The sequence below is a fragment of the Bacillus rossius genome, chromosome 3, assembly GCF_032445375.1.
Source record: "Bacillus rossius redtenbacheri isolate Brsri chromosome 3, Brsri_v3, whole genome shotgun sequence".
Classification (NCBI taxonomy): Eukaryota; Metazoa; Arthropoda; class Insecta; order Phasmatodea; family Bacillidae; genus Bacillus; species Bacillus rossius.
In genome coordinates, this window is record NC_086332.1 from 38,580,391 (window position 1) to 38,604,755 (window position 24,365).

General features: G+C 38.3%; 1 protein-coding gene across 7 annotated transcripts in view; it reads left to right on the plus strand.

The window, feature by feature from the left end:
- The window catches only part of LOC134530542 (transient receptor potential cation channel trpm), a 435,446-nt gene that overhangs the window by 66,267 nt on the left and 344,814 nt on the right, over positions 1–24,365 (plus strand). For 2 of the 7 annotated variants that reach the window (XM_063365458.1, XM_063365453.1), the window contains exon 2: positions 1,612–1,788. The exons of 4 other annotated variants lie outside the window; for them this stretch is intronic. In XM_063365458.1, coding sequence (XP_063221528.1) covers positions 1,696–1,788 — 93 coding nt within the window. In that variant the 5' untranslated portion in view covers positions 1,612–1,695. Of the gene's footprint in view, positions 1–1,517; positions 1,789–24,365 lie in introns of those variants that run through there. One more of the 7 variants, XM_063365454.1, reaches the window with a different exon arrangement.

The window sequence follows — 24,365 nt, forward strand, 5'->3', positions numbered from 1 at the left end:
TTATCCTATATAAGATTACAGCTACAAATTCCAAAGTTCGCTGTCTTGTTTGCTATTAAGCGCCAGCTAGTTCTCTATTGTCACAATTATCCGCATAAAATGGACAGCAGATCAAGCTTGAAATCGACAATAGTCTGGTTTTGCGGAACATATTAGCCAGCATGATAAATCTGTTTTATTTACATGTATTTAAATACATTATTTATGACAAGAGGTAAAAAAAAATATTACTCACATGTTTCTATTTTAAATAAGAGTAAACTTTTTCTACCGGCAGAAATTTGCGCTATAAAATTGTGAAATAAAATTAATTTTTGACTTCGTGTGATAGTATTGCTCACTCAGCGCAAAATTTTAAAAATTAAAAAAAAAAAATCCAGTTTATTTTTGGTTACATACGTTTCCCCACCGGCAGTAATGCAGTAATTATTATGTCGCTTTATACACTCGTCAGATAGAAAATATTTTATGAAGCGAATGTGGCGCTGAAGGCCTCGTTTTCTTCCTGTTCGTCAAAAGTTCAACCTCCTTTAATAAAATACGAGAGAAATAAACGCCAGTTCTCTCTTAGATGTCACAGATGTCTCTCTTTATTAATGCAAAACTCATTTCACGGGAAGTCACAGAGAAATTTTTCGGCAAAGAAATTTATATTTCGACTAGAAAGGATTGCCTAAACGGTCGTGAAGGAAAATTGGAATTAATTATATTTCCTGCTACGCGTATAGAAATAACTTTGAAACGAGTCTTCGATGCGAAGAAAATTACTCTCACCGTATCGTTATGCTTTATATATACACACATATATATTAGTAAATCGTTTAAGATTTTGTGAAAACATTCACAATGGGAAAAGATTGGCCAATGGTTTTTTTATATTTTCGTTACAGATTAGGAGTTACTAATCAATTATCATTATGATTTTGGATTTTGATATTTGTGGTAATGAACTTTCGTAATTTTGTATATTGGCAACAAAAAAAGAATACCTTTCATGTTTGTAATCTTTCAACATTATTACTCAAATGTCATGTAGGTCCAAATGATGGAAATATGATAACTTACCTTATATTCACGACGCTAATACCAAGTAGACATGAATCAAAATACGTTAAAAATTAATTATATTTTTAAAAATTTATTTTTGCCCATAGTTCCATTTTATTTCGTCGATACAAAAGTTTAAAAGTCAATAAAGTAATACAAATGTAATTAGCCTAACCTAAATTAAAAACAATTAGCTTACAAAATGAACGAAATGAACAAATAATTTCAAGTAAAAACAGTTTTAAACATATTATTTTCTTAATATATTAAGATATTTCAGAAGTTTAAAACTGAATAAAAAATAATTGACATGTGTTTAATACGAAAAAAGTTTAAAAAGTACCAAAAATTAAAATTTAAATAAAGCAATTTTGTAATAAATAAATTTAATAAAATTTATATGTAAACAAAAACAAAAAAACCTAAAAATCTTAAAGTTTTCTAATAAATACTGACGCATATTCACCTATGATCTATTACACATGACTGATACCAAAGCTAAACCCAAGCATGGGCGTGAATATTGAGAATAAAAAGTGAATCTATAATCATCGAACCCTGCAGCAGAGTTGATCCGCGCGGCCGGAAGCTCGTGGGTCCCGGCCTCCGAGGGAAGACATGGGCTGACGGCGCAGCAGCCTCGCCGCCATGTGGCTGGACCACCAGTCCTTCCTCGTCACGCCGACGGCGCAGTTCCAGCACGCGCTCAAGCACAAGAGGCTGTCCATCCGCCCGCCCAAGGTCAGCTGGCTTCCTTTCTCCCTACTCCTTCCTACTCCTTACTTCCGCCTTCCTCCTTCCGCCTTCCTCCTTCCTCCTCCCTCCTTCTGCCTTCCGACTTCCGACTTCCGCCTTCCTTCTTCCGCCTTCCTCCTTCCGCCTTCCTCCTTCCTCCTTTCTCCATTTGCCTTCCTTCCTCCTCCTTTATCCTCCTTCCTTCCACCTTCCTCCTTCAGCCTTCCTCCTTCCTCCTCCTTTATCCTCCTTCCTTCCACCTTCCTCCTTCAGCCTTCCTCCTTCCTCCTCCCTCCTTCTGCCTTCCTCCTTCCTCCTTCCTCCTCGTTCCTTCTGCCATCCTACTTTCTTCTTCCTCCTTCCGAATTCCGATTTCCGCCTTCCTCCTTCCTCCTTCCGCCTTCCGCCTTCCTCCATCCGCCTCCCTCCTTCCTCCTCCCTCCTCCTGCCATCCTCCTTTCTACTTCCGACTTTCGCCTTCCTCCTTCCTTTTCTAAAAGGAAAGAGAGTTATTTTAGTTTTCACAATGTTGGCACAATAATGTATTAAACAGACACATTGTTCATACCGGGCATGCCGTCTGCCATCTACCGGACTGGCATGACATCACGCCAGGTTTTCCCACACAAACCTTGGAGCCGCCCGGAGTTAGTCGGTAGTGTACCTGGTGCGGGCCAGCTGTGGTGTCAGTGTTACTCTTGCACTACAAACAAGAAAATTGTTGTACTTTTACAATCATAGTCCCCGGAAACACTGTTGCCAACGATATCACTTGTAAAATTGCAAGGCAAGACTTTGTACTGTCAGGCAGTTTTACAAAGCTCTGACTAGTAGTTTTACAAGTGATGTCGTTTTTAACCGGGTTTCCAAGGATTTTACATGTAAAAAGTACAAACATTTTTACAGTGCGGTAACTATAGCCACAAAATGCGTATTTAGTTTTACTGTGAATTATTTTTCCATTTCAGGGTGTTATTTTAAAAATGAGAGATATGAACATAAGACACCATATTGGGTTAACAGCATTTTATTTTTTAATCGTTTCATAATGGAAATTTGCCTTTGCGAAGGCTAAAATAACGTTTTAAGAGATTCACATATTATTTTTTTAGTAATAACAAAAAAAATAGATAGGTACTAAACGCTTATAACTTACAGCAGCTAGTGTATACCCACTTCTTGCTATGTACCATGCTTCAAAGAAAACATAATTGTAAAAATCAAACGATAGAAGATTGTTATGGCTAGAAAAAAAAATATGTTCGGTTCCTGTCTCTCTCCCTGGAGTGTTAATATTGTCGCCAAAAAAAGTTTGTGTGAAATGCTAATGTAATACTTTGTGACTGCTACAAAACTGTTTCTCGCCCTCGTTCGTGGCGCACATCGAGCATGAGGAGGGATGGATATGGGGAGTCCCCCAGGTGTGGAGGTCGCTGAGGGATATCGACGGCGATCTCTTGCCATCTCGCTGAGATGAGAAATTCTTCGACGGCGATGGCATTTCTCAATAAACTCGGCGCCGGGCGTGTTTTTGTACGGGAGCCCTGCGTCCCGACGAGGAATTCCGCTCCAAAGGAACCTGCAAGAAAACAGCGCAAATGTCAGAAGGCCAGTTTATCTGGCGGCAGTTACTCTCACGCAGGGACGTAACCAGAGGGTTGCAGTCGTGGCTTGGGGGGTGTGTTAGAACACACAAACAAATAAAGCAGACGTAATGAATTATTTGTATGAAAAGATGCATGCATTTATAACGTTAAATATTTAAAAACTGGTATTTTTCAAGTATGCAACGTATTAAAAATGTAATGCTGCAAATAAATTTAAAAAAAGTTGGAATAGTGCAATTGATAGGTGGTAGCGATTTGAGGTGTTGTCGGAAAAGGTTTTCGTTTAGTAGGTTTGAAAAAAAAAAGTTTTTTTTTGGGGGGGGGGGGGGGGGCCATGAGGCAGATAAGTTCTCCCTTGCCCCAAGTGGAAATTATTCAAGTTACGCCCCTGCTCTTCTCGTGATGAGGGTTTCTGCCCAGGCTACCAGAACGAGCGCGGAACTGCACAACTGCTTGGGTATATTCATCATTTCAGAAAGTCATGAAACATCAGGGGAATTTAGTTCACTAACACAAAACACTGTTATTGCACTGTATGTTTTTATCGTCACGAATGACGAAAAGTAAATTGGTGTGTTGGCTTTTAGTTACATGAGACTATACCTGTATAGTAAAGTGACAAACTATAGTTTTTAGTTTGTCGCAGTACTTTTAGCACTCTGAGCGCGGACCGATTAAGTAAGAGGTTTCTCCAGGAGTCTCCACTCGTAAAAACCTAAAATTCATAGTTTATAATGTCAATATAACAGATAAAAAGTAACCAGAACAATTATGATAATCATTAAAAAAATTACTCTTATTATTATGAGTTTTAGAATTGATTCTGAAATTATCTGCCGGTATTTTGTTAAACATGTGATTTGTTTCCAAGAATAAACCACGTTTCAAGGTTCCAGGAGCGAAAAAGGAATTGCAGACTGCCTCAGGATTTTATAAAGTCAATAAATAACGTATTTTATTCTCGAAAACAAATTGTATGTAGTGCAACAGTTTTAGAGTTATTTGGTTGTAAACGCTACAAACAATTTTTTTTTACTAATAGCGGATTTTGTTATTGGTTATGTTATAAAAATTTGAATTAAAAGAACAATTAACGGAAAAATTATTACATTTACTTTGTAATAATTTATAATGTAGATACAGGCATGATGGTTTCGAAGTTTAAAACGGATTTTTAGCACCGTATAATTATCGTCAAATCTAGTTTTTGAAACCGTGTATTAAGGGGTGGGAAAGGATTAAGTATTTTTAAGTGTTAACAGAGTTATTCGTGTATCCGCAAGGGGATGATACAAAGATAACGCAATAATTCTACACGGTGTCCATAAAAGAATGTCCCAGCTTCAATGGTATATTATGACAGTTTGATTTAGACTATTTACAATAAATTATACAAAAACATTGAAGGTAAATCAACCTAGTTTGTCTTACAAATGTCCAATATGTGCACTTTTAGATATACGACACACATCCAACCCAAAGTCCAATACTTCACACACTTTGTTTAACACGTCCGGAGTAATGGAAGCAATAAATAGCCTCTTCAGTTCTGTTTCTCAACTCTGGCAAATCATTAGGTAGCGGCGGAACGTAGATACGATCTTTTACACCACGGTGAGGGACTTTGACGTTCTGACGCCCCCGTAAGCCCCAAGGGAGCGTCGCAAACCGCGAACAACTGCCGGGAATTACCTGGTATAGTGTATCGCCATCCGACATATCAGAAAAATAGGTTACGGCACACAGTTCACCAAACCTCTCGGCATTCAACACGGGTATAAAAAAAATCAGGGCTTAAATTAAACAGCGAAAGAAAGGAATTTGCTTGAGAAAGCACAACTTTTGCGGCAAGTACGACAAAACATTATTTATTAATCTGAACCTCTGAAATCAAACTATTACAAGCATTAAAAGAATATAAGCATTCGCCGGTACATATTAACTAAATCGGGCCCGATGCTATAAACTATATATATATATATATATTCATACCCAGCACATGATAAGGAAATATAAAAATACCCTACTTAACATCAGTTACAATAGACACCTTATAGTGATTTAAAATCTCTGATAAACCAAGTTCAAGCTAGTTAACACCTTCCGTGTTACGCGACGTGCTCAAGTGTTCGGGGGACGGGTACCCTTAAAACGTTCAACGCGAGTCTCTACCATTTGAATTTCATCATAAGTTTCAATTATTTACTTCACGTGTCCATATCATAAAGTTGTTAATTGTAGCTGGGGAAAAACAGACCTCCGACGTAAAATAACACTCTCAGGCTTGACGTAATTATTTCTGCCACCAATCTCTTGCAGCATAACCCCGTTGCACTAGGGGAATCACAAGGGAAGTCACTCACGTATCGGCTCGTCGTCTCCGTTGGATTAGCGAATCCTCGCTAAACCCCACTGGTCCTCAGGCCAGTCGGTGCTGACGGCTATACTAGCCGGAAGGAGCCTCGTTCCGCCGCGTTAGAACCGCGACTATCTTCTTGACGAGCTTTACAGCTACTCTTGCACACAGATACCAACGAGTTATTTTGCTGCCCAAGCCGGCCCCACACTCGCAAAAGTCATTTTTTGCGAGGCCGCTTGCGCGGACCACCTCACACTCCGGCCCGTCCTCCAGAACAGCTGATCGCCTCCCTCCCCTCCCCTCCTTCAAAGAAGGGAGGGGAAAAAGTCTGTCTCCCTCGCGCGCATGCGCGCTGTGCTCGTGATTTGTTTCATTTTACCCCGATCACCACTTGTCCAACTTTGCTATGTCGCATTAATAATTAAAATAGTTTTATACAAATGCAAATATATAACTACATTATAAATATAACTAATAAACACAATTATTTAATGATATTCTCACTAACTGTTACCAGGTGCTCCCGGGCGACACTAGCGCTGAAAAAAGTTACCTATAATTCAAAAAATACCGCCGTACGGATAACACCAATACTCAAATAAACTCTACTTAAGGAAAACTATAATATAAACTTCCTTTTAATTTCCTTGTAAAACGGTACCCCGAGAAAGGGGTACAATATCCCTCCAAAAAAAAATTTTATAAATAAAACTAAGGTAATAACAATTTCTTTGGGTAGGTACCAATAAAAACATAGAATAAAACATTTAAACACATATAGAAGGAAATAAATCACAGCCTTAGAATCACAAACAGATTGCGGAAAATTTCTCAAAAACACGAGTCAAGAGACATGATAGAACACACACTGAATAGAGTGGTACCTCACTCCGAAAACTAAACTAAACCTACCCCAAAATTAATGCAGTAAAAAAAAATTACCAAAAACTTATAAATAACAAAAACGTACGGCGCATACCATACAACCATACCACTATATGAGCACTCTTTACAATCTCTAAAACGTAATTACCAACAAGACTAAACCCTAATAACTTAGATAATTACTTGTTAATGGCAAAAACGTACGGTATGTACCTTACGCCTTACATTCCTGCCCCTTTTTTTCTTCTTCATCACGGGCTTTGAAACAAGACCTTTTTTCATGACCTCTCCTCCCACAGTAATCGCATACTAACCCCCTTCCCTTTTCCGGGCATTCTGCTTTAAAGTGACCTGGTTTTCCACACCTAAAACAGCTCCTAGGCCCTTTCTGCCCCCCTTCCTCCAAGCCCTTAACATATTGGTTTGGAAGCCTACTACCACCCATGCGTTCAAAATCTGTCTTAGCACACCATAAATTATCAATTTCAACTGCCCACGTAAATAATTTCCCAGTGCCCTTTGGTTTTCCTACAAAAGCACACTCCCTTCTCACCTCGGGGCGCATGTTTTCTACTACTGTTTGCACCATATCTCCCTCGCTCAACCCGAGACCAAAAACTTTACTCATGCTACTCACATTCTGCACAAATTCTACCATGCTCTCGTGAGCTTTTTGGAACCGGTACACATGCTGTTTTTCAAGACGCAGTTTAACTCGTCGGGGGCACATATTTTCCCACAATAATTCCTTCGTTCTTTCCCAACTGCTATTTTCCACTGCACACTGACTCAAAACATTTCGGGCCACTCCCGAACACCTCCCTGCTAGGCATTTTATCAAATAGCTTTGGTCTTCAAAAAGTTCGACGTCAACCATTTTATCAACCTCACTACAAAAGGGCATTAACTTACTGGGGTCCCCCTCATGTAACACTGGCAAACCTTTAATGCTGTCCAAAATCACCTTTTTTTCTATTTGACCTAACAGGTCTATTTTCCCGTGAATCCCAGCTGTAGTCCGCGATATCCCTTCCGCGGAAATGACTCCTACCTCTCTTTCCTTCAAGAATTCGGAAAAAGTTTATCGTAACTCGTCAATACCCACCTCGGCGTTTACGGCTAAACCCGCAGCTTGAACATTGCTTAATAACTCGGGCTTAGTCAGCTTATAGATCCAGCTAACAGGCATTATTGAAATTACGCCAATACCAACCACAACCGCTATGCTTAGCCACAAGCAAATCCCAGTAGCAGAGTGGCGCATTTGACGCCCCCGTAAGCCCCAAGGGAGCGTCGCAAACCGCGAACAACTGCCGGGAATTACCTGGTATAGTGTATCGCCATCCGACATATCAGAAAAATAGGTTACGGCACACAGTTCACCAAACCTCTCGGCATTCAACACGGGTATAAAAAAAATCAGGGCTTAAATTAAACAGCGAAAGAAAGGAATTTGCTTGAGAAAGCACAACTTTTGCGGCAAGTACGACAAAACATTATTTATTAATCTGAACCTCTGAAATCAAACTATTACAAGCATTAAAAGAATATAAGCATTCGCCGGTACATATTAACTAAATCGGGCCCGATGCTATAAACTATATATATATATATATATATATATATATATATATATATATATATATTCATACCCAGCACATGATAAGGAAATATAAAAATACCCTACTTAACATCAGTTACAATAGACACCTTATAGTGATTTAAAATCTCTGATAAACCAAGTTCAAGCTAGTTAACACCTTCCTTGTTACGCGACGTGCTCAAGTGTTCGGGGGACGGGTACCCTTAAAACGTTCAACGCGAGTCTCTACCATTTGAATTTCATCATAAGTTTCAATTATTTACTTCACGTGTCCATATCATAAAGTTGTTAAATGTAGCTGGGGAAAAACAGACCTCCGACGTAAAATAACACTCTCAGGCTTGACGTAATTATTTCTGCCACCAATCTCTTGCAGCATAACCCCGTTGCACTAGGGGAATCACAAGGGAAGTCACTCACGTATCGGCTCGTCGTCTCCGTTGGATTAGCGAATCCTCGCTAAACCCCACTGGTCCTCAGGCCAGTCGGTGCTGACGGCTATACTAGCCGGAAGGAGCCTCGTTCCGCCGCGTTAGAACCGCGACTATCTTTTTGACGAGCTTTACAGCTACTCTTGCACACAGATACCAACGAGTTATTTTGCTGCCCAAGCCGGCCCCACACTCGCAAAAGTCATTTTTTGCGAGGCCGCTTGCGCGGACCACCTCACACTCCGGCCCGTCCTCCAGAACAGCTGATCGCCTCCCTCCCCTCCCCTCCTTCAAAGAAGGGAGGGGAAAAAGTCTGTCTCCCTCGCGCGCATGCGCGCTGTGCTCGTGATTTGTTTCATTTTACCCCGATCACCACTTGTCCAACTTTGCTATGTCGCATTAATAATTAAAATAGTTTTATACAAATGCAAATATATAACTACATTATAAATATAACTAATAAACACAATTATTTAATGATATTCTCACTAACTGTTACCAGGTGCTCCCGGGCGACACTAGCGCTGAAAAAAGTTACCTATAATTCAAAAAATACCGCCGTACGGATAACACCAATACTCAAATAAACTCTACTAAAGGAAAACTATAATATAAACTTCCTTTTAATTTCCTTGTAAAACGGTACCCCGAGAAAGGGGTACAGTTCAACCAGTCTTGTACAAAGAAATTCCAATTGGGAGGGCTTAAATTAAAAAAAAACCCACTCATAACGAATTGCATAATACATACAAAACGCGTTATGCTCAGGAGTTGCCATTTGGCGTAAGCGGCCATGCAAGAGAGAAAACAACAAAGCAGTACTCGCGCATGCGCTTATCTAAAACTGTTTGAGCTTATCAGTATTGTGACCTCGTAGCAAAATTTACAACGCTTATACTTGATACTATTAAAATTTATAGCTGGGAAATTCTCTTATGGACATACTGTATTTGTGTTCTCTATGATGAAAGGGAAGACTTTTTCATACCCCTGAAACTATATGCAACTCTGCGTACGTAGTTGCGTATAAATAGCGTATTTACAGGCGAGTGTTACAACATGGTTTTTACATGTTTATATTCTCTATAATAAAAACGTACGTTTGCCAATTGCAGAATTAATTATCGTTTACTTCCCGGTGAGGATTTCAAATAGGTTAAATGTTTCTGTTTTCTGTTAAACGAAAGGGGAAGTTGAAGTTAAGGTTATTTAGTCGCATGGTTATTCGCAGAAATAATGAAGAACCAGATCGCTGCTCATATATTATGAGCCACACATGAAGTTCGGAACAAACGCTGGTATAGATGAGCACGATACTTAGAGGTAATGTGGACCTTATTATATGGATTGACTATTTTCATTTTTTTTTCTTTTGTCTTCTGACCGAGAAGTATTTACATTGGATTTTTCTTGAATAATTTACCTTAGTTTCGAGGTATTTGGTCAAGTAATAGTCATAGAGCTTCAAACGCATTGCTCTAATGGTCTCTTAAAAGGTAACAACCCTCTGTCTTAAATTGTGTGATTTTTTTTTACTGAAACTTAGTTCACAAATCTTATTTGATTTTAATATAAGGGAGAAATGTAAGTGAAGTAAAAATTAGTAAGTGTTGAACTACTGAAACAATATCAGTAAAGTAATCTAAAGGGGGAAGTAATATAAGAAAACAATTGTACGGAAAGTCTGCAAGACCACTGTCACTACTTAGAAAATGGGTGTTTCAATAAATAATTTAATACTGATCCTTTTCCGTTAGACCTATAGCGCAGGGCTGGTTATAGTAATAGAAAAATATTTTCAGCATAGGATTCAAATACCCGAGGATGAATACCTGATACGCATGCAACTTGAAGAGAAGACGTATCACATAGTATTTGCGACGTTTTAAATGGCTAAATATGAGAAATAGGTGACTATTACAACTAGCTAGAGAGGTAGCGAAAATTTTAATTTATAAGTAGTCTAAATATCTCTTGAAATAAGCTATTACAACTGAGACCTTATCACGGCCATCTAACCAGGCACAATAACAATTTTGGAGTTAGAATGTAAGTTTACAAAAAATTTACAAATATTAACCTATTCCATAGATATGTGTAAAAAATATAAAATAAAAGTGTAACAATAGAATAACATTTGAAATACAGCAACATAAGTGTAACACGCTCTTACTATTCAATTTAAGTGGCGACTTTCGAATAACTATGCTTATAAATATTAAAAAGGCTTATAACTAAAAACGTTTAGCTATAAAAGGAAAACGTTGAAAAAATTTCCCCTTTTAGAATCTTGTTTGCGGCACTGGGAATCTTTTGATTTTATTTAGAATTTTTGTACTTATTCCCTTTAGAAAATCTATGCCTGTATCTTTGAAGTTTATAATCTTATTAAAAAACCTATAGTATTTGTTGTCTTTTGTGGAAATGTTTTTGGCAGATTCGCTTTTTTTATATTTACGCCCTTTTTATATTATGTTCTTATTCAGTGGTCACTTAATTTCTTGCTGCTAAAATTATCAGTAAATAGCACAGATGCACTTTATTTATGTAATATTTGTCAATTTTTTTTATTAGAAAAAAATTTTCATTTGCTCAGTATTAAAATTAATTTAATTTTTAGTAAAGTTTTAGTGTACATTAAATTGAAATGTTTGTCGAGTTCATAACTTCAGACGGGTGCGCTGGGCGCCTCACAGCCTCCCGGTCACTCACAGGAACCACTGCCGGGTGTTTCCCGTCACTGCGGGTGTTAGCCGCTTGCGACGGATCTGTAATCGCCCCGTCGAGGTCGGGCGGCTCGTGAATCACGCCCTGTTGTTGGGGCCGGCGCGCTTTATCGCGCGCTCGGGACCAATCAGGTAGCAGATAACACTGATCGCGCGGCCGGTAATGAAATAGCGATGGAGTTTATTGCGCGCGAGGGAGGGCCAGGTGCCGCAGTGCTCGCCGGGCGAACACGGGAGGGAGGGGAAAAAAATACTTATAAATATGCGACCATGTGTAGCAAACCTCCGGGATATGTTGTTAGTAGAGACAATGCAAAATTCGTGGTTTAGATGGCCTTCAGGATAGACTGCACATACCCCTGTACACTCGGGCAAATAACGCAAGTTCATTGGCTGCCGACTTGTAAGTCGTCTCAGCTGGTTTGTCTGTGATTCGATCCTTCTTTGGTTGAGGGTTTATAACTGGTTGAGATTCGTCCAGATCAACAGTAAGCCGATAGCAAAATCATCTAAGAGGTATATGTGTTTAAATTCTAGCCTATCACCGAATGCATCTGCGAATAGTTATTAGTGTGTATCACATAACCTGTCCCAAATACATCGGTTCTCAAAATTACGGATTTCCCAACTGTCACTCGCAAAACTTCGCGTGAAGTTTGTTTGCACTGTCGACAGAGCAACAGTGGCGGAAGGCTACTTGGACTGTTGCACTACTTCTGAGAAATGTCAGATTTGAGATAGGTGTACATGACACATGCCATGTAATAACAATGACTTTTTTTTTTAATATTTCAAGTCAATTGTAACCTAAACGGTTTGGTACTTTGTACCTAAACACTGAGCTTAACGGTATTTATTGCTGAGCCAATTGAAGGTTAATGTACAATTTATTTGAAGGAAATGATGATTTGTAATTACACCTCTGGTCAAACAGTAAAAAAAAAAAACATTATTTTAAAAAGGTACGGTTAAACTATTTTTTTTTCATATAATATGGAATTTTTTTTTCATAAGACGCCACACTGTTTGCTCATTCAGTACGAAAATAACTTCGGGCTGATTTTGAATTTAAATTATAAAAAATTAATAAAATTAATAAGTAGTGCGTTTTGAGGCTCGGTTGCCCATGCCCATGCCCATGCCGAGTGGGTTATATTATTTTCTTGTCATTACTGGAATAAATGAATTTTCCTTTAATTTTACTCCGATAGCTGTCTTACATTTCGTCCCCGAGCGGTAAGCGTGTCACGCGAGCGATCGTCATGTAAACTTGCGAAAAAATGATATTATATAGTACATATTGTATGCATTAAGTAAGTATATATTTAAAAAAATGGAGGCAGAAAATAAATGCAAACAAGCTACCGTGACATATTTACATGTCAATAATTTTAATAAAAAGTAAATTAAATGGCTTTTGGGACCAAGCCTTAATTAAATATTTATCATTCTTTCTTGAAATTTTCGAAATATCTCTTCTTTAGGCGCGTTATGAAAAATATGAGAGTAAATATTTACGAAGCGCGCGCACAATCAATGACTTTTTTACATTTTGAAAAAAGGCTACATACAAAAAAGCTACATAAAAATAAAAATTATGTACCTACATATATGTTCTTTTAAATATTATACTTTAGTGATTGATATTGAATACTGGTCTATATCATTAAAACATTAATTTATTATGAATATTAATGATGGAAATTGTGTTTACAAACTTTTTCAAGTGTATTTGTATAAGTGAGGTTTTGTTCCCGTACGTATAATTTATTTGCATTAAAAATTATTACATAATTTATTAAATAAATTTAATAAATTAGATTAAAAATACAAAAATATTTAATGTTTTTATTATTAATTAAATTACTAAATTAGATAATAAATTTTAGACGCGCGTTTATATTAATGTTTAATACCGAGTATTATTTTTAATTTTATTGATTTTACAACTTACCAACCGTATTGTAATATCACCCGAGTCCTGTAATTATTTTATTTCTATTTATTGTTAGCATGCAAAATTAAGGTTTTTTTTTTTTTTTTTACTACGCCAAGAAACACGTGTACGTAAGTTCAGGCAGCCATTTTTTAAAAGTTCAAGGTGTGAATACAGTGTTTCTCATAACCTCTTGAAACGCTGTAGCCTTGATCGCACCGCGAACAAACCGCGGTCCTGACGCGACTTGCTCCCGGCACAGGAGCTCGATAGAAGGCGAGGGGTCGTTGCCACAACGCCGAAATACCACAACGCCGAACGTACAATAACGCCGCATACCATAACGCCGAATGCCAAACTGACCGCAACGCCGACAGCTAGAAAACTGCTGTGTACCACAACGCCGAAATACAGTAACGCCGAAAAATGTTGCTGCGGGGAGGTGGGGTCACAGGAGCAAAATGAAAAAAAAACAACTGAATGAATTTGTGTGTGTTTCTTAAATGTATCTTAACGCCGAAATACCACAACCTAACCTAACATAACCTAACCTAAGCTTTGTGGCAGTCCTGCAATGACATTTTTCGGCGTTAATGTATTTCATTTCGGCGTTGTGGTGCGTCCCCGAAGGCGAGTCTCGCCGCCCTAGTTGGCCACGCCCCCGCGGCCTCACGTGCTCTGTAACGAGAGGCAACAGGAAAACGGAGAGACCGCCTAGCTGTGACGGATTGCTTTCTGATGAGTGTTGACTGCTACCGCTAACGGATGCTGCGCGCAAGGACGATCTGATGACCCGTCATTACGCGTCAGGAACAAGACATCCACGTGATGCAGCGAACGTTGGGAATACAGTGCTCCGTCATCTGCAACACAGGTGTTTGAGAGAGAGAGAAACAAAATGCAGCGCACATGTTGCACAGTTGCATAAAAGTGTGCATAAAATATATAAAATCGCAAGAATTAATTTCAGTCAGTAATTTTTGAAACATCTTAAATAAATTGTACTCCAGTCAAAAACATTTTCTGATAGTTTTAGGAGGTCTATTTTCTGTAAATTAAAATGCAATAATTACTGCCATTTTTTTCAATTTAAAACCTTTTATATTTATTGTACAATACTACAAAACATTGCATTTAACATATTCCCGGACAACATGGAACTTTTTATTTATAATCATCTTTATACGATTTAAAAACAATGTGGTTAAAAGTCAATACTATTTTACTTGTAGCGTTATAAGTGTTTACATTTAAATTCTTCTAACTGTATATCCGTAAACGATATTCTATTAATTTTCTTAGGAATAAACGTGTTTAACTGTCGGAGATTCGTTGCAGTGGTTCGCACACCGAACACAGCAATTTAAAATTACAATTATTTGCAAAAGTACCAAAAATAGGCATCAATATTTTGAAGCAATCTTTTCCATTGCATTAATCATTCAAAGAACGTATCGATGTTTACATTTGATTAAAGGTTATCTGTGTTTGTGCGGAAACTTGGTCGGGTTGATTAAAAATTGAAATTGCTTTAGCGGTAACGTAGATAAACTCTGCAAATATTATTTCCGAAAGGCTCAGGGTGGAAAAAAAATTGTATTTAAGGCGTGGGTTTCATATCTAGAAGAGATTTCCTCTGTTCTGAAGTGGCAAATATTTTGCTCACACAGGGTGGCCACTCACCGGGAAAACCGGTAAAACCGGGTTTTATAAGGGAAATCACGTTGATCGGGAAATATCAGGGAAATGTCAGGGAATTTTTTTAATAACCGGGAATTTTTTGTGTCATGTATATTTCCGCAGAGCTGCCAACCATTACGGATTTTCCGTAATTATTACGAATTTAACACCGAATTACGGAAAATCGCTGGTTTATTACGGAAACGAGGTTTTGTGCTGCACGGTATCGGAAAAAAATTCCGTTTCTGGTGTGCGTGTTTCGTGAACGCAGTTCGAATACATCACGTGGTTGCGCAGATAACGGAACTAGTAAGTGTGCGCATGTACTGTAGAAATAAGTAGATTAATTCTTGTGTTTTGTAATAGAAATGGTACGGTATTACGTCCGTTGTACGATACAACTAGTACATATTCTCGGACTCTTCGTTTGTTAGCTACTTACATCACGATAATTTTTGTACGGTACTTTGGCTAACCTGTGTTGTGTTAATTACTTTCTTGAAAGTCATTTATTTCATCAAAGTGTTTTTGTCGTGTCTACAGACGTGAAACCTGTTTATGTTGTTCGATAGTGTTGTGTTCTTCAGTGCCGATTGTATAAATGAAGCGTGTGACAGAACAATGTGTATCTGGGGCCAAAAAAAAAAAAAAGAACGTTATTCTTCAGAACTTTCGCCAAACTATTCAAAAGAATGTGCTTGCTTGTCATCTTCAAATGTTTTGGAACGCCACGCGTTTTGTCATGTATGCACGTGTGACTTTTCGATTGCGCATGGTGGAAGGGATGACTGTAGACGGCATATTGAATCAAAGAAACATGCAGAACATTTTAAAGCCGTGACGAGCAATAAATCTATATCGTCGTTTTTCGCTATATCTAGGGATAGGAAAAATTCGCGGGTTCATTTCGCGACAGGCTAAAATACAAATAGTTACACCTCAGTGCTGCCTCTGCTATTGGCTCGCAACTCACCTGGATGACTCTGGGCCAATTAGAAACGCCCGAACAAAGCTTTATCGAATCACAGGCTGCTACGTTGGGACGTCTCACAAGACGGCAGCCAATGGGTGGGTGGCATTTGACCGAATGTACGTAGAACTATGGAGTTCATCCTGCAGGTCATTGAACCCGCGAATTTTTCCTATCCCTAGCTATATCTGAAGAAACGAAAGTAACAAACGCAGAGTTATTGTTTACAAGTTTTTTTGGTAGAACACAATTTGCCGATAGCAGTAGCCGATCATTCGGGTAATTTGTATAGAGCTATGTTTCCGGACTCAAGAATTGCACGGAAATACAGCTGTGCGAGGACAAAAACATCTGCTTTAGTGGAGAGGAGTATATGGCTGGTGAAACTAAATTGAAACTGTTGAATCTTTAGTAAGTGGACCATTTGATTTAGCTACAGATGGGAGTACTGATTGTAATGCAGTGAAGATTTATCCATTAGTTGTTTCATTTTAAAATCAAACACAAGGTAAAATTGGCACTGTACTGTTATCCCTTGTTGAGAGTACTAGGACTAAGAATATTTCGCAACTAGAAATGTTACACTTCAAATAAAAAATGAATGTAAGAACAGTTATCAAAAGTTGTGTGAAAAAATGTTTGAGCGCTCACCACTGAAATACCTCATTACTAGGGACAGGAAAAAATCGCGGGTTCAATGACCTGTAGGATGAACTCCATAGTTCTGCGTACTGTCGGTCAAATGCCACCCACTCATTGGCTGCTGTCTTTTGAGACGTCCCAACGTAGCAGCCTGAGATTCGATAAAGCTTTGGTCGGGTGTTTCTCATTGGCCCAGAGTCATCCAGGTGAGTAGTGAGCCAATAGCAGAGGCAGCACTGAGGTATTACTTTTTGTATTTTAGCCTATCGCGAAATGAATTTGCGAATTTTTCCGGTCTCTAGACATAAAACAAAACACAGACTGCAGGTCATTGAAAGGGATGCTATAATGTAAAGTGACATATTTAAAATGTATTATGTTATTTAACGAACTTCCGTATGTATATAATGAAGAAAATACAGCAGTGTGCCAAAATGTGAGTAATCTATTTCTATAATATTACATTATTTCATCAAAATTATGTTTTTTTGTAATTGTAAATATCAGGGAAATTTTGAAATTTTAATCAGGGAAATCAGGGAAAAATCAGGGAATATTTTTGGTGACTGTGAGTGGCCACCATGTCACAGAATCGTTAATCAGAAATATGAAAGTAATCTGACAAATAAAGACACATGGCCTTCAAAGTATTCTTTGAGAGTTTTGAAATCCTGAGCAGTATGCAGTGAGTTACAAAAATGGATAGCATAAAAACCTTCTCCATGAAAAAAAAAAAAACACTTCGATGTGCCAACTTTCGTGGGGATCTGTGAAATAGGTTCGGTTTTTATCAACGTCACACATACCAACATACTATTATATATATTTAAATACAAAAAAGCTACTAAATCGAAATCGGTTCATAATTGAAATCTTACTGTTGATTTCAGCCAATGAAATTTCGCGATCCATCCGATATCTGGTGGCAGTATTTGGAAATAACAATATATATTAGCCTAACTACCAAATGATTATCCCACGACATATGACCAGCAATTTATGAACACCTATAAATTAATATGGGTTATGTGAAATGGTTGTTTTACCATTCTTCCTACGAAACGTTTTTATTTACATTTATTTACATTTATTTGCTAAAGCCTTTTTAAAGTAATATCAATAATTATTTTTTAAAGCAGGAATTAATTCACCTGAGTATTGTAGGCTGTCTCGACAATTAACAATATTACTGATAATTATAAACAGTTCTCTATTCCCGCCAAAACTGCCCCCTACTCTCCTCTCATTGGCGTCCGTAACAAAAATAAAATATACTCAATTCTCTCCTATGCACACGACCATCCTTTGCACTCTTGTCAATCAGAAGGTTGGAAAACATAGCGGTCAAATCTTGTACGCACGACCTACTGTTACTGTTATATTTTTTTTAATGGTGCATCCAGATTTACACGCACTGTGAACTGTATTCACCTCGCCATCTTCAGAGAAAATCCACACGGGCAGAGTGCTATCCACGCCCTTGTAATATGCAGGTGTATTATACTAGTGCTTTACCATTGCAGTCTACGCGCAGAGCACAATCGCACAGATCACGGTAGCACCTCGAATAAAAAAAAACCCGCTTCAATGGAGACGCAGAAATTATCAACAATACGAAAGCCCTTCACCATGGATATAAATAAAGCTTTAACAATGCAATAGGGAAATATGTGTATATATATACATATACATATATATATAATACGATACGACTCGCGAGTCACCTATTGTACATTCATGGTACTGTATCAGAAACTTTCGCGATGGTGCGAACAACTGTACAAAGTTTCAACTCAGTCAGATGAACGATGCGTGAGCGCATAGAAGACAAACACACAAACATTAAATTTTATATTTAACACTAATGTGTGTGCACGTGCTGATAATCGCATGGTGATTTTTTTTTCTTTAATCATGCTATAAAAATTATCAACAGTCGTGAAATAGGTAATGATGGTGATAGAACAAAAAATATATATTTCGTATATGGTGCATAGTAAGTAGTATTGGTAGAAGTGGATGTTGGTAGAAATGGGAGCTCACCTCATATTGGTGGCACTTGGTTGTGAAAAAATGTGATTTTATGGTTATATATTTAGCTCCCGTCATCGTATACATCAGTTTTTAAACACAGTGAGTTTTATGAAAATCGTCGTAGTAGTTTTGGCGCGATACTTGAACAAACAGACAAATATTCAGTTATATAGAAATTAAAAATAACAATGTAATAATACACTTTTTTATTAAAACAGTTTTTAACTTGACAATAAAAAATGTGTGTGTACAATGATACAAAATTTGTATGGAATAACTTCGTCTTTTTTGCTTAAATGGGATAAATACATTTAACTTCTTATTGTATGTTCGTATTAATATATAGGATGAACAGTTATGCAGTTGTGTTGTCAACCCAGAAGCCCAAGCAGTAGTTGGCTACAGTGGAATGGGCGGTAGTCTACGTCCAGGGAGCGAGGGTAGAGTAAGCGCACGTTCCGACCAAGAAACTGTCTCAGCCAACGAGATCGCGAGCGCGTCAGCGGCGGCGTCAACCGCGCGCGTACTCGCCCCGTCAGTCGCCGCACTCTCGCGGCCTCAGCCCACGAGATCGCGCGCGCGTCAGCTGCGGCGTCAACCGCGCGCGTACTCGCCCCGTCCGTCGCCGCACTCGTCGCGGCCTCAGCCCACGAGATCGCGCGCGCGTTAGCTGCGGCGTCAACCGCGCGCGTACTCGCCCCGTCCGTCGCCGCACTCGTCGCGGCCTCAGCCCACGAGATCGCGCGCGCGTCAGCTGCGGCGTCAACCGCGCACGTACTCGCCCCGTCCGTCGCCACGCTCGTCGCGGCCTCAGCCACGAGATAGCGCGCGCGTCAGCGGCGGCGTCAACCGCGCGCGTACTCGCCCCGTCCGTCGCCACGCTCGTCGCGGCTCGCAGCCTTTGGCCCGCGGCCACGGCCCGTTATTTCGAGCCAGCAGAGCAGTGCGCTCCTTCGTCGACCTACGTGATGCTGCACTTGCTTTTGTTTTGGCCACGCCGCTGTCTCGCCTCTCGCCGGTTAGGGCCGGGGGACATCCGGCAGTCTTCTGGCTGGTCTCTGGGAGCTTGTGTTGTCGGTCTTTACATCGTCATTGGAAACTGAACATAATTTCCTTTATAACTGGTCCACGATGTGGAAATCTCTGCTCTAGTAAAACTGAAGAACCATCGTGACTGTACATTGAACATATTTGGCAAGGACTGATTGCGGGTGATGTAGGGGGTGTAGCAGAATTAATCCAGTCGGTATAGGGATTGAACCTTGCATTAAATCTGAACTTAATAAAATTTTGAGGTGTTGTTTATGGGTGCCCAGTAAAGCTATACCCAAGTTTTCTACAAAAAAATGTCGTGGATAGTTGGCGGTGGCCGAAAAAAAAGCACAATTTTGGCACTTGTTTCAGTTTTTCGCTTATTACTTAAAAACGGTGCATCATACAGAAAATTTCACACTTACCAAAACCAAAGAGCACAAAATGTGTCGTCAAATGTTTTCCTAAACGTCAAAATCGGTGTAGCCGTTTATCCGTAATCGATCGCGAAAGTTCGACAATTTTTACCAACTTGGCTAAAAAGTGGGTTATGCTGAAGTTCCAACGCCTGTATCTCCAGACGGGCATGGTGCGATGGGTTCATGTTTTGCTATGGGGTTGACTGTCGGATGTATGGAATAGGCAAGAAAGATAAGACTCTGTCAGTATGAGATGTAGTGTGGTGGTATAGACTGGCGGCTGTCAGGAGTTCATGAATGGGTGTCCAGTGATGCTTCCTCAGCAGCAATCAGAAGGTGAAATTGGTATTCAGCTTCACATTTTGGCAACAGCACAGAGCTGCACGTTCGAAACGGCACATATCTTTGGAAAATCACTCATTAGATACCTATGAAGAAAATTTTACCACATTATTTACAACCGGGACTGAAGGTAGAATGTGACAGCGACCATTCAACCAATGTCACCAAGAGTCCTCGGTGGTCACGTTTGTCAATATTATGTTCTTACGGAGCGATGGTCGTGGGTTAAATTTTTGCTCCCGATTTTACTCAACCAAGTGATTCCTCGCTCGCTATAATCTTTGAGTTACCCTTGTCTTAAGCCTTTGTGCATAACCTTGGGGCTTGATTCTTCTAACCTGCGATTAACTTTAGCAAATGGCACTTACTTGATTATGTTAAAATTTGTTACCGTCACCAAAAACTAACAATATATAATCTAAATAACTATTTGGTAATGGTTGTACATCCATAGGTTCTCTGAAAACCACACACGTAGAGTATATATTTAAAAAAAAGGAATAAAGAGCCGTAAATATTATTAATTCATTATCTGTTAGGTCATACGAAACAGTAAATACTTCTTTGTTACTTAACGACACACTTGGACGCCCTTGAGTTGGTAACAAAAAAAAATTAGTTGTTTCGGCTGAATCACGTTCAACGTAATCCAAGTAAATAATGTTTTACATGTGGTTCATTTCAGTGATTCAAGTGCGTAAGGATAGTGAGTTCGATGCTAAACGCATTCGCCGAATAGGGGACTTTGAAAATAAATAATAGGTACTATAATTTTCACTATCGTATTAAACTTATCTTTTAATAAGAATATAATTATAACATAAAATTGTTAGTTATATATGGATAGTTTAACATAGTAATGTGTCTACTTGTCTGTCGCAGTTATTGTTAGTGGAAACATACCTATGTAGTTGCAGTATCCAAGAAAGATAATATTAAGCCACCCGATGGAAATTCTTTTATTCAGCTCATGTTTTTTACATTTCCCTCAGCCTGTGTCAATCAAGAAGAATGTAATATATTTTTTTTATTTGGGTTAGTGTATGATTTATTGTTTACGCAGATTACCAAACAGCTTTGTAATCTGCAAATTCCAATTTCAGATAGTTTTTTTATTTCAGCGTGGGCAACCCTTCGTATTGCTGCAAACTAAGTGATTTTGTCTTTAAAAATATCATCTGTGGTGACTGCTTTATAAATACCATCCAAAATCACCCAAAGAAACATAATGTCTCCAGAGAAACTGTCCTTTTCCCCGCAAATACATGTCGAAGTCTTAAAGGCGTAAGAATATGTTAGCCTTACAACATCGCGCTTGACTTCCACATCGGAACATTTCTAGTTTACACTCCTGGGGACTCTTCCCTCAACAAACCTCTCTGGAACAACCCACTTAAAGCGGTTACAGTCGTCGTTATTCCGCGAGTTTACTGCGCTATTGTTGTCGAGGAAGTGAGCAATTCAGAGCCTGCAGGTTCTGCTATATTTGTACGCAGCTGCGTTCAGCTGCAGAGAGGAAACGAGATGAAAGTTCGGGTGCCGATGCGGCCTTTTCTTACCTAAGTTTCCTTACAACCGGGGAAACCTATTTGAAGTAGTATTTAGAAATAGATTAAACATGTGGTTTATCGTCATATTTTTTAAGTGAATCCACTTTGGGCGTGATGGAAGTAAAATTTCAAGGCCGAATTTTAATACATCGTTTTAGTGAAACATTGTTGTGAAACGTTTCTGATGCTAAAATCACGGAGGTTGCGGACGGTGCAGAGAACTTGTGGTGGCGTGCAGCTCAGGTTGAACCCTGCCAGGCTGCAGGGATAGGCGGGTCGCGGCGGTAGGGACCCATCTGCGCCTGACGCCATCCGACTTGCTGGTATCTAGTAAGCGAGTGTTTTGGCAGAGGGAAACACAACGGGGTTTGAGATTATTCTTGTGCATCGCGCCACGGGCCATAAGAAAATGGCGTTCTTTCAAGTACTTATATTGTAATTACTTGTGTAAATCAGTATTGTAAAGCAGTGTCATATGGGTCTTGTTTTAGCTATCTAACTAAATATAGATTTGATATTCTGAGCAGTTATTTTAAAGCGAATAATAATTTTGTTAATTCATGTTTATTTAGAAAATTGTCTTCTTTTTCTATTATTCTCTTTCTCCCTCTATATATGCTGTTTTACCCCTTACTATTTAATTACCAGTTAAGGTTTGAATTGCCAAAGAAGTTTCAATTCTGTCACGTCTACTGAGTTACACGCACTGTGTATTTATTATATTGTGATCTTGGTTCAATAATTAAATATGCAGTTTTGCAGTAAAGAACCAACATCTACCAATTTAAAAAATAATACTTTTCACTTACTTTTACAAGGAATCAATAAGGAAAATAATGATACCAAATTATGCAGCAGTGACGTAAGTTTACAATTTTATTCGAATAACCAAGCACATAGTTCATTTTATTACGTTGATTCTGTTTGCATGACTGCGTTCAATTTTTCAGGAGACCAAGTGCAGATTTAACCGCCTAGTGATTATGGAACTGCCTATACACTTAAGTACCAACAGCCGCAATCTCCTGACGCTGCAGGCAGGGGTAAACATTTTAGGCCTGCTGTAGGGAGTTGAGTTTTGAAAAACAGTTATTTTCTGAATAAACTTGATCTAAACACTCCGGCAATTCATGATACACAAGCACGCTGTCAATTTAAGTGCCGTTAAAAAAAAATGTTTATGTTCCACAGATACGGGTGTGTGTAATTAGGTTTACTATTTTACTAGTAGCATAAAATTTATATACACTGAAGACTTGTTTGTTAACAAAAATAATTGTTTCTTCTTCACATCTTGGGTTTACCAAGAAAGATGTAAGCTGTTTTAAGTCACAAATTCAGCATTTGTCTGTAATTTGTTAATTTTAAATCCATGAATGCGAAAAGCCGAAACTTACCTACTAAAAAAAATTAAATTAAATTGTTTATTTATGTCAGTCAATGCTTCTAATGTCTTGTTGATATCTTGGATGAACTCATAAAATATAACGTGATAGTCTTCTGAAAAGGCCTCAAACAGTAAAGTGAGCTTATACGGCTCTCAATGCGTTGTCAGATAGTTTAATGGGAAGTTATTACTATATTTACATTTGCATTTAGCAATGAGGAAACTTATTTCAAGCTTAGTTTATTTTTTTGGGGCATATCCAGAATACTATCATAATATATTTTATCAATTCAGACTTTAAGCACAAATTTCTAATTTCTTTTGGTCGAAATGATTTACATGAACTTATTTTAATCTAAATTTAATTTACTTACTGTAAACCTATATACTATAGTTATTGCTGAGTAATGTAACACCGGTAATTTAGACTAACGCAACTGCGCATTTCTGGCTGGCCCAGATACAATAATCTCTAGTTTGTTCTAACTTGTAAACAATGGCCAAATACGTCGTTGGCTCGGAATAGTTAATTGATCAGCTCCTTTCCTTTTGTGATTATATTACATGTAAATATGCAATAATACTGTCTTAAATTAACTTTTAAACTTAAATTAAATTTTAAACTTAAAATAAACGCATGATATGAATATTAATGTTACTTAGTGGGAGTTTTATTTTAAAGTTGTTACGTCTGATCTGAATTAATTTGAAACACTGTAATTCTTAATCTGGACTGAATTGCCTTTCTTGGCCGTTAATTGAGTCAATTTAAAATTAATTTTAAAAAAGTACAATGGAGTTGAGTTTGTATGATATCCATTATGTAAAATAATATAAAAGGCACACTTTTGTTTTCCCCTTCAGTATAATATAACTTATAACTTAAGTTAAAAATTAAACTTTTTACAACAAATATATTTTACCTATTGTTTAACCGTTGGTTTTTTGCCCACTTGATTTCCTTTCACAGTAATTAGGTG